Source organism: Eleutherodactylus coqui, chromosome 9 (genome assembly GCF_035609145.1).
Source record: "Eleutherodactylus coqui strain aEleCoq1 chromosome 9, aEleCoq1.hap1, whole genome shotgun sequence".
Lineage (NCBI taxonomy): Eukaryota > Metazoa > Chordata > Amphibia > Anura > Eleutherodactylidae > Eleutherodactylus > Eleutherodactylus coqui.
In genome coordinates this window covers 122020513-122036380 of record NC_089845.1, presented here as the reverse complement: position 1 = coordinate 122036380, position 15868 = coordinate 122020513, and the positions used below count along the sequence as shown (strand labels likewise).

At 44.5% G+C, this 15868-nt stretch overlaps 1 protein-coding gene across 1 annotated transcript in view; it reads left to right on the top strand.

Annotated features, from left to right (window-relative positions):
- Window positions 1–15433, top strand: part of DECR1 (2,4-dienoyl-CoA reductase 1) — a 59659-nt gene extending 44226 nt beyond the window's left edge. The window contains exons 6-10 of the mRNA XM_066578432.1: window positions 2290–2389; window positions 8615–8687; window positions 10847–10993; window positions 11908–11970; window positions 14994–15433. Of these exons, the coding sequence (XP_066434529.1) occupies window positions 2290–2389; window positions 8615–8687; window positions 10847–10993; window positions 11908–11970; window positions 14994–15053 (443 nt within the window). The 3' untranslated portion in view covers window positions 15054–15433. The remainder of the gene's footprint in view (window positions 1–2289; window positions 2390–8614; window positions 8688–10846; window positions 10994–11907; window positions 11971–14993) is intronic.
- Window positions 15434–15868: the final 435 nt, after the last annotated feature.

Below are 15868 nucleotides of genomic sequence, written 5' to 3'. Positions count from 1 at the left end.
CTATTTTAAAGAAAAAAAATCGACAACATCCGAAAAGAAATCTATAAAGACTGCATGTCTAACCCCGATCCCAATCTTTTCCACACTGCATCCATCACCAAATCACTCTCTACATTACAACCAACGTCGGAGGAAGAATCCTCCAGACTGCTTTCCGCTGCTCGCCCCACCACCAGCGTTAGTGATCCTCTTCCCTCTCACCTCCTCCGGTCCCTTTTCCTGGCTGTCATTACCCACCTCACCCCCATCTTTAATCTCTCCCTGACCTCTGGTATTTTCCCCTCCTCATTCAAACACTTCATCATATCCCCTCTACTAAAGAAACCGACCCTTGACCCAACAGACTCTGCCAACTACCGACCCATTTCAAACCTCCCCTTCATCTCCAAATTATTAGAATATCTGGTGTATTCCCACCTCACATGCTTTCACTCTGACAACTCTCTCCCCGACCCCTCCAGTCTGGTTTCTGCCCCCCACACTTCATGGAAATCGCCCTCACAAAAGTATCAAAAGACCTGATAATGGCAAAGTGGAGAGGAGACTACTCCCTACTAATTTTGCTTGACCTCTCCGCTTTATTTGACACTGTCGACCATGACCTCCTTCCCACTATGCTTCGCTCTATCGGCCTAAAGGACACTGCTCTCTCCTGGTTCTCCTCCTACCTATATGACCGCTCTTTGACATCTCCTTCACTAGCTCTATCTCGTTTTCACTTCCTTTTGCTGTTGGGGTCCCCCAGGGCTCGGTCTTTGATCCCCCTCCTCTTCTGTATCTACACAGCCCCAATTGAACAAACCATCCACAAATTTGGCCTCCAATACTATCTGTACGCTGATGACAACCAGTTATACACCTCTTCCCGTGACATCTCTGCACCATTCCTCCAAAACATCACCGACTGTCTACTGTCCCTAACACCATGCCCTCCCTCTTTCTCAAACTTACCAAAAACCTACCTACTTGTCTTTCCACCCTCAACCAGCCCCCAACATCTCTATATCAGTATCTGGCATCATAACCCCCAGACAGTACGCCCGCTGTCTTGGGGTCACACTGGATTCTGACCTCTACTTTACCCCCCCCTCATCCAATCTCTGGCCCGAATACGCCACCTTCACCTCAGAATTATTGCTAAAATCCTGCCGTTCCTAACCACGGACATGCTGAAGACACTTGTTGTCCCCCTCATCCACTCCCGACTTGACTATTGCAACTCGCTGTTCATTGGCCTCTCCCGTACCAGACTCTTCCCTCTCTAATCTATATTAAACGCGGAAGCTGGACTCCTTTTCTATCCAGCCATTACTCAGACGCCTCCGCGCTATCGCAGTCACTGCATTGGCTGCCCATCCACTGCAGAACGAAATTTAAACTCCTCACCCTCACCGACAGCTCTCAATGGCGCCGCGCCACCGTACATTACTTCCCTCCTACCCATACACCAACCAGCCCGCACACTCCGATCTGCTAATACATTCAGACTGAATATGAACCTTACATGCTCGCCTCCAGGACTTCACCAGAGCAGCACTGATCCTCTGGAACGCTCTACCCCAAGGCATCCGGACAATTCCTGATGCACGAAATTTCAGACGTGCCTTAAAAATGCACCTCTTCAGGGAGGCATACGAAATCTCCCAACCTAGTCCCCTGCCCCTCCCACCCTATCTCATATGACTTCTAACCCTGTACATCCTTACTACCCCCACCCTATTAGATTCCTAATAACTGATTTCCACATGTAACTCCCGTACTGCCTGTGTTCCCCCATGCCTCATCTCCCCCCTCCCCCTGTACCTCCTGTACCACCCCCACCCCTTCGTTTCAAACTGATTGTATACCACATGTAATTGTTGTATTGCCTGTGTTTCTCCCATGCTTGAAAGCGCTGCGGAATAAGTTGGTGCTATACAAATAAAGATTATTATTATTAGTGTAAGTAAAGAACCGCTCCAAGCCTGCTGCCAATGATGAATGACTGGGGCAGAAATCCATAAAATGGTCAAATTGTAGCTGTCAGATATATTGTTTTGTAGTAGAACTTGTTTTCTCCTCACAAGAATCAAACCTGTGTCATTTGACATTAGTTTATTTTCTGAATGTTCTTCATTAGTAACATGAATAGCCAAGACTAAGAATCCCAAAATGCTTAGGCCGCTGTGACCTGATGGCTAAAAGCAGCCACTCTGTAGTATCAGTCTTCATTAAATCAGTTTGGTTCATATGACTCATTTATTTTTTATGTTCTTTGTTATGTGCTGCCATTTTTATCTGTAATTCCAGGTGCCGCATTTCTGGCCATTACTACAATATATGCAGAGAGCGGATCCGGATTTGTTGTTCCCAGCGCCTCCGCTAAAGCTGGCGTGGAGGCATTGTGCACGTGAGTAATTCTTAATGTAGAGCTAAGGGTCACATTTAGTTAGACTGACATTTCATACGCCAATCTAAGTAAAACGTGCGCCCAGCTAAATGTAACACGTGTAAAGGGACTGTATCACCAATTATTTCTTCTTATTAATTAAAGACAGATGGAGAAACATTTTCCATTCTTCTGATGTGTTTTTTTATTTTCTGATTTTGTAGATTTTTGTTTTTTTTCATTCTGCTGCCTGTAAATGACAATGGGGTGGCCGTTTTGCCTGATCTGCAGTTAACAGCATTTAGAGAGATGCTTTACAGCAGCTTCATGGGCCATTCATACAATGGACAAGAGGTGACCCATTGACTTGTATGGAGACTGTTCTAGACCTGCTCTGGGAGCCGTGTAGAGGTCATTGTGCAGGGAGGGGAGTAGATAGTCACAGCTGATCACCTTTCATGAATGGTGGATCCTGTGTTATCTACATATAGGTGTTACCTCTTGGTGTAATCCTGCCTGTGATGTTAGTGTGATGACGGCTGCAAAGCTTTCTCTAGAGATCAGAAAGTGTCAGACTAGTATTGGGCTCTGGGGTCAGTGTATAAAAAATGCAGGATTTTAGGTTTTTAAAAATATATATATTGGGCTCGAAAGTTTAAAAAAATTTCCAAAAATGTGTAAATGTTTAAACATAAAAATGCGATTTATATAATAGGTCCGTTTTTGATTCCCTTTATGAACTGCCTACCGCTGTCCCTGGCCCAGCTGTATACTACAGTTGGGAGTTGAAGAAACTGCCGAGTGGGCCGTCTTGCACAGTTTCTGTAACTCCCACAGAAGTGAATGGAAGTTACACATACAGCATAGCACTGGAAATTAAAGGGGTATTCTGGATATAGTGGCCTGAAAAAAGGGCACTACATAGCGCTGATTAGCCGGTAATATAATAACTGGCCCTTTGGGGTTTAATCTGAGTCATTTTGCAAGGCTGATGCAGGTAACCTAGCAAATAGTCGTTTTATCAAGCTGCACAAGTTTAAAAAATGTTTAGAGACTCAGATGAGGCAAGTAGCCTAGCAACCAGATAAGTTGTGATTGGCTGCAGACAAACTGGTCAGGTGACAGAGGCAATAAATAGTCGGACAATGGTCGCAAGAGGCAGAGTAGTGCCAAGGAGGGAATAGCCAGAAGGAGACGTGCCAGGGAGGAGAAGGGAAGCGCCAGACGAGAGAGAGCAGCAGTGACAGAGAGAAGAACAAATAGGAGCAAGAGAAAGAGAGAGACCCGAGAAGAAAGAGAAAAAGTAGAGTAACAAGGAGAAACAAGAGAAAAATCAGAGAAACTGTGAGTAACAGAGGAGAGTCAGCTTTGACAGTGAGTAGAGGAACAGTAAAAGAGATGTAAATATGAAGAGAGGAAGATAAAGAGATGTAAATACGAAGAGGGATGGAGAAAAGAAATCCAGAGGAAGCTCCCAGTGTATAAATGTGTTAGGCACAGGTGGCTATATTGTTGCAACTGGTGTATTATTTCTGAGTCACTGAGTAGTAAAAGTCTCAGAATACCACATTTAGGAAACGGCATAGCACGGCCTTGTCAGTTTCTATCCTTCCAGCCGAGAGGTATTCTCATCATGACCATGTTTGGCCAGGATGGGAATACTCCTTTAAAGAGTACCTGGCGGATCTCCTGACATGCTTTAGAAAGCACTTGTATTCCCCCATAAAATAACAATTCTGAAACCTCCTTTCTTAGAACTCTGAAGTGTAATGTTCCTCCGTAGAGATGAGCGAGTATACTCGCTAAAGGCAATTGCTCAAGCGAGCATTGCCTTTAGCGAGTATCTCCCCGCTCGAGACTGAAGGTTCGGGTGTCGGCGGCGGGCAGGCAGCTGCGGGGGAGAGCGGGGAGGAACGGAGGGGAGATCTCTCTCTCCCTCTCTCCCCCCAACCCCCCCCCCCCCCCGCTCTCTCCTGCTGACAGCCGCTACTCACCGCTCTCTCCCCCCGCCGGCACCCGAACCTTTAGTCTCGAGCGGGCAGGTACTCACTAAAGGCAATGCTAGCTCAAGAAATTGTATTCAGCGAGTATACTCGCTCATCTCTATTCCTCTGTTGTTCTCCCTGGAAATGTATGAAGGAATTGGTAAGCATTACCTCCCCCCCCCACCCAATAGATTGTGTACCTTCACAGTCCTGCAGAGTGTACAGGGACACACAAGGGACATGGAAACCTCCAATTGTCAAGTTATTCATGTATTTTCAGGAGGAATAAGAGGAATAGCACAACTCAAACAAAAAAAATAGCTGCCCTATAATTGTTTAATGGATAATGCAAGCATTTCGTAAAATAGACATGTTAGGAGAGTTAATAGAGGGGGCAACAGTGCTTTTTGAGGTCACAGAGGGGATACTGGTCCTGTCAAGGACCATGAATGAGATAGTAGCACTACGGAAGAGGGGCACAGAGTAGACACTGGTACTATGAGGGATGTTACTGAGAGGTTCATTGGCGATAGTGTCAGGATGGCAAGAGTGCGCAGAGAGGAGTCAGGGTTGGAGGAAATCTTCATGGTCATCTAGGCTCAGATGAAGAACAAAAATGAAAACTAACCTCACCAATCAGAGAAGGCTCCGCCTGTGATCACTGGAGGTAACTGCACTGTAATCACTATCACTGTGTAGTGCTGGTATTTGACTATTATTTAGTTACCACATCATTTAGATATCCTAGAGCTAAGCAGCTATATATAAACCCATTGCATTATAGATGTGCTGTCTCTGCTATATTTTTAGGGGAAAGCCCCATTTCCAAGTTTTGCTATTGCGCCCCATGATGTCTATGTACGCTGCTGAGTGTTTCTGCTGTACAACATGAAAGGTTTCTCCATTCAGCCTCATAGAAGCGGTCCCAAATGGGATATTTGTCTCTACGATGTTTGTAAGTCATAATGGGACAGTTGTCTGTATAGGTGCAGGCTGCACAACAGCTGGCCATACATGGCTGACAGTCAGCCAAACCCCATTATCTAATATGTATGGCACCGCCAGGTGATTCCCCAACAGCAGAGAAGAATCGGACGTGTTGGATGTCATCGTACCTGACTCTTTGTTCACATAGCTAAGCCTGAGATGTCTGGCAGCAGCTTCCTCCCCTCGCCCCATTAACATTCATGCTCAGCCAAGTTGCGGGCGGCTTCAGATCTACTTTTATTTTGTACCTCTTCTAGTTATTTGTACAATCCCCCATCGGTCGTCTCTATCCCTTCCACAAGATGCTGCACACATTACTTAAGAGCTTCTGATTAATGCTGATTACATATTTTGGCTCCTGCTGGAATCTATGGGGCCGATCTCCTTTTCAGCCATGCCTCACGCAGCAGTTTGGGGACGCTGAACTCATCGCAACCTCCTCTGTAGCTGCTGTTTGTTTCTTTCATGTTTCTTGCTATACAAACTCAGGAGGATTAAGTGACCATTGTGATAGAGTAAGGTAGAAAGTTTTCCCTACAGGGTTGTCCCACAAGAAGTAGTTATCTCCTATCCACAAGATGGCTAAATCTGATCAGTGGGGTCTGACCAGTGGGACACCAACTGAGCACAAGACCAGAAGTCTTGAGCGTCTCTGAAGAAACGGAGTGGTGGTCAAGCATGAGCAGTTCCCACTAGTCATTTCTTTGGGACTGTTGGAGATGACTGAGTACAAGCACCATTCACTCAGGGACACTTTAAGCCCTGTCAGACCGTCACCAATTAGATAGTTACAGTATCCCTGTTCTATAGATTAGGGATAACTACTTTAAAGACAAAATGCCCTTTTTATGAGAGCTCCTCTTTGACCTGTTGCAAACAGAATGCGGCAAATGCTTGTACACCAGTTTTCTGGTATACAGAAATCACAATTTTTTTACGCACACACCAAAATTGCAACTTTTGGGGAGTTTAAACACCGGGCTTCGCCACATTTTTAGAATATGTATATGGCCTAGTGTTAGGGGCATGGCCTGATTAATATAATGTACGTCAGACACTCGTTGTACGTTATAGTAGAAACCTATTCCAGCTTTGAGATGCGGTAGGATTCCATTTGGTGCATAAAGGCATCCCCAAATGCGAAAAATGTATTTAGAGGCTTCTTAATGCATTTCTGGTAGGAACGCCATGTGACCTCCTGGTTTAAGTAAATATGCCCTGATATCTGTAGAAAAGTGGTAAATTAGGTTCAACACTAGAGATGAGCGAGCGTACTCGGAAAAGCACTACTCGCTCGAGTAATTTGCTTTATCCGAGTATCGCTGTGCTCGTCCCTGAAGATTCGGGTGCCGCTGCGGCTGACAGGTGAGTCGCAGCGGGGAGCAGGGGAGAGCGGGCGGGAGAGAGGAAGAGAAAGATCTCCCCTCCGTTCCTCCCCGCTCTCCCCTGCAGCTCCCCGCTCCGTGCCGGCACCCGAATCTTCAGGGACGAGCACAGCGATACTCGGATAAAGCACATTACTCGAGCAAGTAGTGCTTTTCCGAGTACGCTCGCTCATCTCTATTCAACACTGATCAATGTAAGGTTCTGCACATGGACAGGGAAATACATGTCACCATTACACACTACATGGGAAACCACTGGGGAACACTGAAAGGACTTTGGGATTTTAGCTAACTGTAACCTTAACTGGAACAACCAGTGTCAGGCAGCTGCTGCTAAGGCAAATAGGACCATGGGGTGCATCTAAAGAGGTCTAGGGGCACCTGACGAGAACATTGTTCTCCTCTTTACAAGTCACTGCTCAGAACACACATGGAATATTGTGTACAGTTTTGGGTACCCGTACTCAAGGAGGGCACAGAGCTTGAGTGGGTACAAAGGTGGGCAACTAAAGTAATAAATGGAGTGGGCAGACTACAATACCCAGAGAGGTAAAAGCCAGGGTTATTTAGTTTAGAAAAATGACAGCTGAGGGGTGACCTAATAACTATGTATAAATATACCAGAGGACAATACAGAGATCTCTCCCATCATCTATTTATACCCAGGACTGTGACTGTAACAAGGGGGCGTCCTCTACACCTAGAGGAAAGAAGGTTTCTACAGTGACATAAAAGGGGATTCTTTACTGTAAGAGCAGTGAGACTATGGAGCTCTCTGCCTGAGGACGTGGTGATGGGGAACTCTCTAACAGAGTACAAGAGGGGCCTGGACGTCTTTCTTGATTACATTTTATGATCATTAATGACTTCAGAACGGTCGGTGATCCAGGGATTATTAGTCGGGAGAAATCACTAAAATAAGGAAAATTGACTTCCACGTCATGTTTTTTTTTTTTTTCGCCTTCCTCTGGATCAACATTGTTGGGTAATCGACTGAAAAAAGACACATGTCCATCTAGTTCAGCCTAACCTACTATGTTATGATCTTTAGTACTAAAGGGTTTGTCCTGTTGCAAAGTCCCATTTTAAAACGGATTCCAAATGACCGAAAACAATAAAACAAAGTGTCCTTGGCCCCGACAATCCAGTGCTGCAGCCCTGCAATTCCTCTGGCCTCTGACAGCGGAAGCCAGGTGACCGCTGCCTGTCAATCAGACGTTGCAATGACACTGTTCGGATCTCTTGGCATCATGGCACCTAAAATGTGAGCATTGATGCCAAGAGGACGGGTGGTGATGCTGGAGAAATCACGGGGATGCAACGCAGGATCAGCGGGGCTGAGGATAGATAAGTACCTCGCACACAATACATCTGATGTATGAAGAGACACATCTCAGCACCTCCGTACATGAGCTGGAGTAGAATTCTGGCATAAGTTTCCCCGAGTTTCTGGCATAAATTATATATTATTGTGTTCTTCCTAAAAAGTGGCATTGCTTGGTGTAGACTGCAAAATGTTTGTCCCTTGCGCAAAGTTTTTTAAACTTTTTTTTTTTTAAACCTTTTCTAAATGTCCAAGTGTTCCAGAGAGAAGGCTGTTACAGTGGAAGAGGTGGGAATGGTTCTGGCACATAACTATGCCGGGGTGGACCTGGTCTGGCATCCACTAAGGGGTTACTGTCTCAGTCTGGGTGGTGTGCCGGATGTGATTTGACATGAGGAGCCTGGTGGAGGGAAGTGCATCGGCCTCCATGTATCATCGCCACCATCTAGTATCTCTACTTCATTCCTTTCCATTATCACATAGCAGTGTAATTACTTCTGTTCCCCACGTCTAATTAATGGTGCAGCTAACCTAATTCTGCTTTGTGTAATGGTTTGTATTACAGGTCTCTTGCGGCTGAATGGGGAAGATATGGTATGAGGTTTAATATTATACAGCCTGGACCCATAAAAACTAAGGTACGAGAACTCTTGAAGATAGAAAATTAAGCACATAGTTAGGACTCGTTCATACAAGCGTATTTGCATATTACACGTGCAAATTTGCGTGCGTAATATGCAGTGAATAGAACCCATTGATTTCAAAGGATTCATTGACATAAACGTATTTTTTCATGCAGTGTGAGGTGACCTATTTTGTGCGCACAGCAAGACCCCATTGACATCAGTGAGCTTGTGTAAATGCACACCACATAGGCTGAAAACCTGCGTATTCGCTGCACATATACTCACAAAGTCAATGTGATTTGGTGCATGTTTTTTTGTGTGCGCAAATATGCATTGCATTCGCACAAACATACCGAAAATGTGTGGGAATGGGCAAAATACATGGGCAAAAGCCGGTCATACAAACATGCAGTATATTTGCAGCCTGTGTGAGCCCAGCCTTAGGCTGAGCTCACACTGGGCGGATTCTGGGCAGAAATCTCGCGGTTTGGCCGTAGCGAAAACACGCAAGATTTCCGCTGGGAATCCACTGCTTCAAAACCTGCGGCACTTAGCCACGGGTTTTGAAGCAGCCTGGCCGCGCGCTTTTTCGCTGCAGCTGGCGCTCCCATAAAGGAGAGCACAGCCGCAGCGGAAGAAAAAAAAAAATGAACATGCTGCGGCCAGTGAATCTGCGCCACAGCGCCGGCTTTGCTGCTGCGGATTCGCTGTCCCGCGTGGACGAAATTTCGGAGAAATCTTATCCACATGGCCGGCTAATCCTGGGATTAGCGACCGCAGGCGGATTTGCCACGGCAAAATTCCAGACGGAATTTCTGCAGCATATCCGTCCAGTGTGAACCCAGCCTTAGAGGGCACCGCCCTTCAAAAATAACCTGACAGTGCTTTTATATGCTTGTACAATACTTTTTGTAGGACATTTCCTCTCAAAGCTTAGCTTTCTCAATTCCCCTTTCTTCAGGGTAGTGTCACGCAGGCGTTAGGGCTCAGTTCAGGGTTTTCCATATCTGTGCTCAGATTTTGGAGGATGTAACGCTGAAATAAGGGGGGGTTTCACATCTGTGGTGGAGCCGCCTTCTGGTTATTTCAGCTGGATCTGCAGCTGGAGTAGCATAAATTAATGACCCTTTCCTCTCAGCTGGTCAGAACATGTCAGTTCTTCCATCTAATTTTCAGCTCCTACAAGAAGCTTTCTGTCCACATGGGCCGATATTCCTGAGGATGATTTCAACACCTAGTGGGATCTGCCATGATGAATTGCTGAAGTTCTGAAAGCCAAATGAGGTCCAACGAGCTACTAGTTCAGGAATGCACAACTCAAGTCCTTAAAGGTCATATTTTCTGGATTTCCTCAGTATTGCACATGTGATGTAATTATTGTCAGCACCTCAGACATTGCCACGGGTGTTCTTACCATAGGATATCCTAAAAATATGAGCTGTTAGTGTCCTTCGAGGACTGGAGTTGTACACCCCTGTAGTTGATGATTGTCTCAAATAAGACCATTCAGTGTATGTTACACATGTAGTAAAGCTGCATCAGGGTTTCTTCAAATCCATCTAATCCGTCTCTGCACCAGCAAGGAGAAAGTAAAGGGCTGAAGAAAAGCTATTCTCCTCCTACTTTTACAATTGACTGCAGCTAGTAAAAGGTTTAGAGCATTATTTTTTAATTTTAGATTGCCAACTTGAATTTACGCACTAAGGTTCATATCTTAAAAGGGTTTTCTGCGGCTATGACCAATGCAACAGGATAGGCCTTGGGGTTTGTATAACTAATAAGGAATCTCTTGAGGCCATTAACAGTTGATCAGCAAGGGTTAGCCACTCTTCATCTCCACCAATCATCTAATTTGAAGATGCCGTGGCCTCTTATCAGGCATGTGACATCGTGTTCATCAGTCACTTGGCCTGAGAGCTGCTCGATCCCATTCAAGTTAATAGGACTGAGCTACAATACCAAGTACAGCCACTATAAACTGTACAGCACTGTGCCTGGTATGGACTGAGGTGGCCGCATAGCACACCTGAGTACCACTGCCACTGGGGATAGATAATCAATAGTTTAGTACAAGAAACCCCCTTTTAAAGCTTTTAAGTGGATCTCTGGAGGTATTTTTAAAGTAGTTTTGGTTAAATTTGCAATACTGAGTGCTTCTTTGCATTTCTAAGGGTGCATTTAGCCGCCTGGACCCCACAGGAGTCTTTGCAGATGAGTATGTCGACAGGATCCCATGTGGTCGCCTGGGCACACCGGAGGAGTTGGCAAACCTTGCTGTGTATCTTTGCAGTGATTATGCAAGCTGGGTGTCTGGAGCGGTAAGTGTGTAAGATGCTTTATTGCATGCAGAGTCTTGTACTTGCCGGGATACTTGATCTGTACTGCGGGCTCAGATAGTTTATTCTCAGCTTACGGCTAAGGTTATACCAATAGTAAGGATACGTATACAAAAAAGAACTGGACTACCGTACATATATGATAAACTAGAAAACCTCCCCAATAATCAGTAGCATGATTAATGTGATAGCTACTCCACAAATGCCATACAAACACCGAGAAGAGGAGGCGATTCTATCTAAAATGCATCATATTAGATCAAAATCTAAAAGTATGCCGTATACATAGAAAACAAATGGAGAATCCAGAAGCAAAGCAAATGGGTCCCACAGATTGTATCGGGGTAGTGAAGATCCGTATTTATGACCGCTCGGCGACACAGTACAGGCAGCGCCATTGTTGAACAGCATTGACTGAGTCGTGGGGGGGAGAGACTTTCGTATATAAGGAGGACTTGTATAGCAGAGGGTATAAACTCCCTGAGGAAGATGCATAAAACCCGCATTGGGGTTGCGGCATCTGGGTTTGTAGGTATATAGTAGTTTAACATGGATTGTATTAGGTTGATGTACTTACAAGTTGCGGTTGATGTATTTGGGTGTTTCCTACCTTAATTATGTATTGTATCCACTTATACGAGACCTTATATGAGAGTTTGACAAAAGCACGGATCCTTAATATCCCCCTGATACACTCTGTGGGACCCGTTTGCTTCCTTTCTGGGATTCTCCTTTTGTTTTTGTGTTTATGGCATATTTGTATATTTTGATCTATACAGATAATGCATTTTAGATAGAATTGCGCTTCTCTTTTTGGGGTTTGTAGAACTAATAAAGGAATGTCTTGAGTTTTCTCTTTGCCTTGGAAGGGTGATTAAGGTGTTTTCCCGTTGCAGGTCATACGCCTGGATGGTGGGGAATATGTTAGTATGGCTGGAGAATTTAACAACCTACAGAAGGTAAAGTATCCATCCTAGTCCTTCCTGGGCTGCATGTTTTGTCGCTCTTCGCTATGACTTTGTTTACAGCGGGAGATTATTGTCTTTGCTCCAGTGTCACTTTTAGGCCGCTTCCACACGGGCGACGTTATTGACAGTGCTACAAATCGCATGTATGTAGAGCCCATGCTTTCCTATGGGTTCTTCTACACGAGCGATGTTTTATAGGCTGTGACATTGCGAGACTACAACATTGTGGCATGCTCTATACAGCCGCAATTTGCGATTTTGTTTTGGGGTTTTTTTTGTAGCCCATGTTTCCCTATCAGAGCCGCTCGAGAACCAATCACAGCCAGCCCTTCCTGGAGGCGGGGATTTCAACCTCCAATCCAGGAAGGGCTGGCAGAAGACTGAAGATCGGGGGTGATGTATTCTTCTTTTTTTTTTTTTTTTTTTTTTTTACTTTTTGATGCAGCTAGGGCTTATTTTTGGGGTAGGGCTTATATTTTGTAGGACCACGCACAACAAAAATCACACGGGTCACCGATGCGATATCACTGCGATTTTTTTTCTCTCAGCGATGTCGCGTCGCCCGTGTAGAAGCGGCCTTAGGAAAAGCTTACTACTTATAGATGGCTATAAAGTGTACCTCCAGTTAGGCCGGTGTATTATAACTGTGCGGTGCCCATTGATTTCCATTGGGCCAGTCACACCAGCGCATTTTTTTTTCTCGATTTTTCCGCATGTATTACTTGCGTAAAAGATAATGCGCCTTCACACCAAGATAGTGCATGGGGATTGGCGACACAAGTCATTACGTACTTGCTGCGTGTCGGCATGCGAGACTTGTTAAAAAAAAATCACATCCTGCAGTACTTAGGCCAGTTTCACATGAGCGTATGCGTATTTGTGCGCGTGTGAGCACTGTGCATTTGCAAAACAAATTATGCTTTTTTTGTGCGCACAACAGCATATTTTACTGTACTTTTTTCACGTTGAAGGCATGTGCCTTTGCGCATTGGCAGAAAATACGTACTTATTGAAATGGCTAATTTAATGAGTTCCAGGTGTGTTCTTTTTTCCTGCGCAATTACGCAGTGTTTCACACATCTCCTAGCATTTTGCCCACCTGTTTTCGCCTGCCCATTGACTTCTATGAGGACTTTTGATGCGCCAAGGCCCAGGAAAGAAGAGGATGCTGCGCTTTTTTTTTTTTTGCACAACTGAAATGCATAGAAAAATGTGCGCATGTGAACAAACTGATTAAAATCAATGGGTTCTGTTCAATGTGCGCTGCTCACACCAATACACCCCTATGAATCTGGCCAATAAGTAAAGTTTACTCAGCGGTGAAGTTCATGGACAGTCGCCCACCTTTGTGACCTCCAACCGCACACTCCAGGGAGGATAGAACTCTGGGCATCCGTATCTGATAGCAATCTTTAGGATACGTTCACACGTAGCGGATTTTCCACAATCCATTGCGGTTTTTCATCCGCGTGACAATCACTATGTGACGCAGATTTTGACTTTTAGATTTCGCCCCCTCATTTGAACAGATGAAATCTGCACTGAAAATCTACAACATAAATTGAAATGCTGCAGATTTAGAATATGTTCAGAGTAGAATCCGCCGCTGTGCGAACTCTGCTTCTAAAGCCATGGCAGAAGTCTGCAAATTTACAAGGGCAGCTAATCCCAGTCAGAACTTTGGGAAATTTACTGCTAGGACCTTCCAAACTAATAAAATTAAAAAATACCTTTTATTAAATTCCTTTAAAAGAAGAACAAAACAAATACAAACAAATAAGGGGAAGATTAGGATTAAGAAGGCCACTAGTGACTAGTGACCAAACAGGTTGGAGTCGTATAATAGGACTCAACCTTAAAAAACGACAGCAACCGCCACTTCTGAAATATGAACAATGGGAAATCGAGTCATGTGATGAAGCTCAATTGATGTACAACATTGATCATAGATCCAGAAAAGTGATCAAATAAAGTAGAATCACTCTAAATCTGGTATCCTAATGTGCGTCGTATAGTGGGAAGGACTTGCACATAAGGAGTTTGCTCTTAAAGCAAAAATGCGCGTTACCCAACGCGTTTCTCCCAACTGGTGGGTTCCTCAGGGGTTACAATGCGCTAGTTCCAACCAAAAGGTTGGGTTGTGGCTAAATTTTTATAAAGTGTGGAAGCCACACATAGTCCAGGACTGATAATCATGGACCAGTGGTCGCCAAAATGATCTGTCTCTAAAAGTAAATGCAATGCAGCGAAGAATTCCAGTGCACCGCAATTTACAAAAATCAGAAAAGAATGACTTGTTTTGTTCTTCTTTTAAAGGAATTTAATAAAAGGTATTTTTTAATTTTATTAGTTTGGAAGGTCCTAGCAGTAAATTTCCCATGGCAGAAGTCTGTGACTATTCTGTCCTGGATTTTGTCGCGGATCTGCATGTGGATATAGCTTTGTCAGCACGCAGAATCCATATGTGGAATTTCCGACTCGGTTTCGCTTGAAGAAGTCACTACTTCATGAAGATCTGCATCAAATTCTGCAAACTGATTTTGCCATTGGCAGGGCTTTATCCATATGTGAATCCGTGGCAGATCCACGCTGTATTCCACTATCCTCGTCCATCCCATAGAGTTGGAGTGCAGCTGTGATTGTTTATTACCAACCCTGTATAGGAACCATGGAATGAAGCTTAGGCTACCAGCATACTTGCTGCATATAAGAGTTGCACCCGAACCACTTGAAACCTCGGGCCGCGCGCTGTCCAATACATGGACGGCCCGCATATTGACATGCCTATTTGCAAGCAGTCTGCGTGATTGTGTGTACTGTCTCATTGAATAATATGGGTCCATGTCTTGTCCGTTTTTTTTTGTTTTTTTTTACGTACGTCACAAAGATGAAGAAAACGCTAGTGTGCAGGAGGCCTTAATGCGATTTCTACCAGGCTATGCAGCCAGCAGCTTATGTTGGAGCTCGCCATACACATTACAAGCGGTATTTACCATTTTCTGTTTCCTGGACAGGTAACTAGAGAGCAGTGGGATCATATGGAAAAATTAATCCGGAGTACTAAAGGCTCTTAATGATGGCTCCTCTCATCACACGTCCAGAGAAGACTAGAACAATGGAGGTTGTGCAGGCCTAGTGCCCTAAATAATCTTCAAGTACTGAAACTTCTACGTAATTTTCCATGTTTTTGGTACCACGTCATACTAGTTGGTTTTGTCCCCGTAAAGGAATTATTTTTTTGTTTTGTTTTCTCTTCTTGAAAAAAAAGATATTTACCCCAAGAAATCAGACCTCTGTCTACACTAAGAATGTATTAGTCTAGTTCTAAATGAGAACTGTGATTTTCTGGTGCTTCATTTACCAAACTGAGAACACTGTGAAGAATTGTAATGCATACCATGTATTTTTTACACTTTATGCCTTAATTCATGCAATTAAATACTATACAAAATGATGGATTGAGCTTGGTTTTATATAATTATTAGAGATGAGCGAGCACCAAAATGCTCGGGTGCTCGTTACTCGAGTCGAACTTTTCGCGATGCTCGAGGGTTCGTTTCGAGTAACGAACCCCATTGAAGTCAATGGGCGACTCGAGCATTTTTGTATATCGCCGATGCTCGCTAAGGTTTTCATTTGTGAAAATCTGGGAAATTCAAGAAAGTGATGGGAACGACACAGAAACGGATAGGGCAGGCGAGGGGCTACATGTTGGGCTGCATCTCAAGTTCCCAGGTCCCACTATTCAGCCACAATAGCAGCAAGAGTGCCCCCCTCCCAACAATTTTTACTTCTGAAAAACCCTCGTTAGCAAGGCATACCTTAGCTAAGCACCACACTACCTCCAACTAAGCACAATCACTGCCTGCATGACAGTCCGCTGCCACTT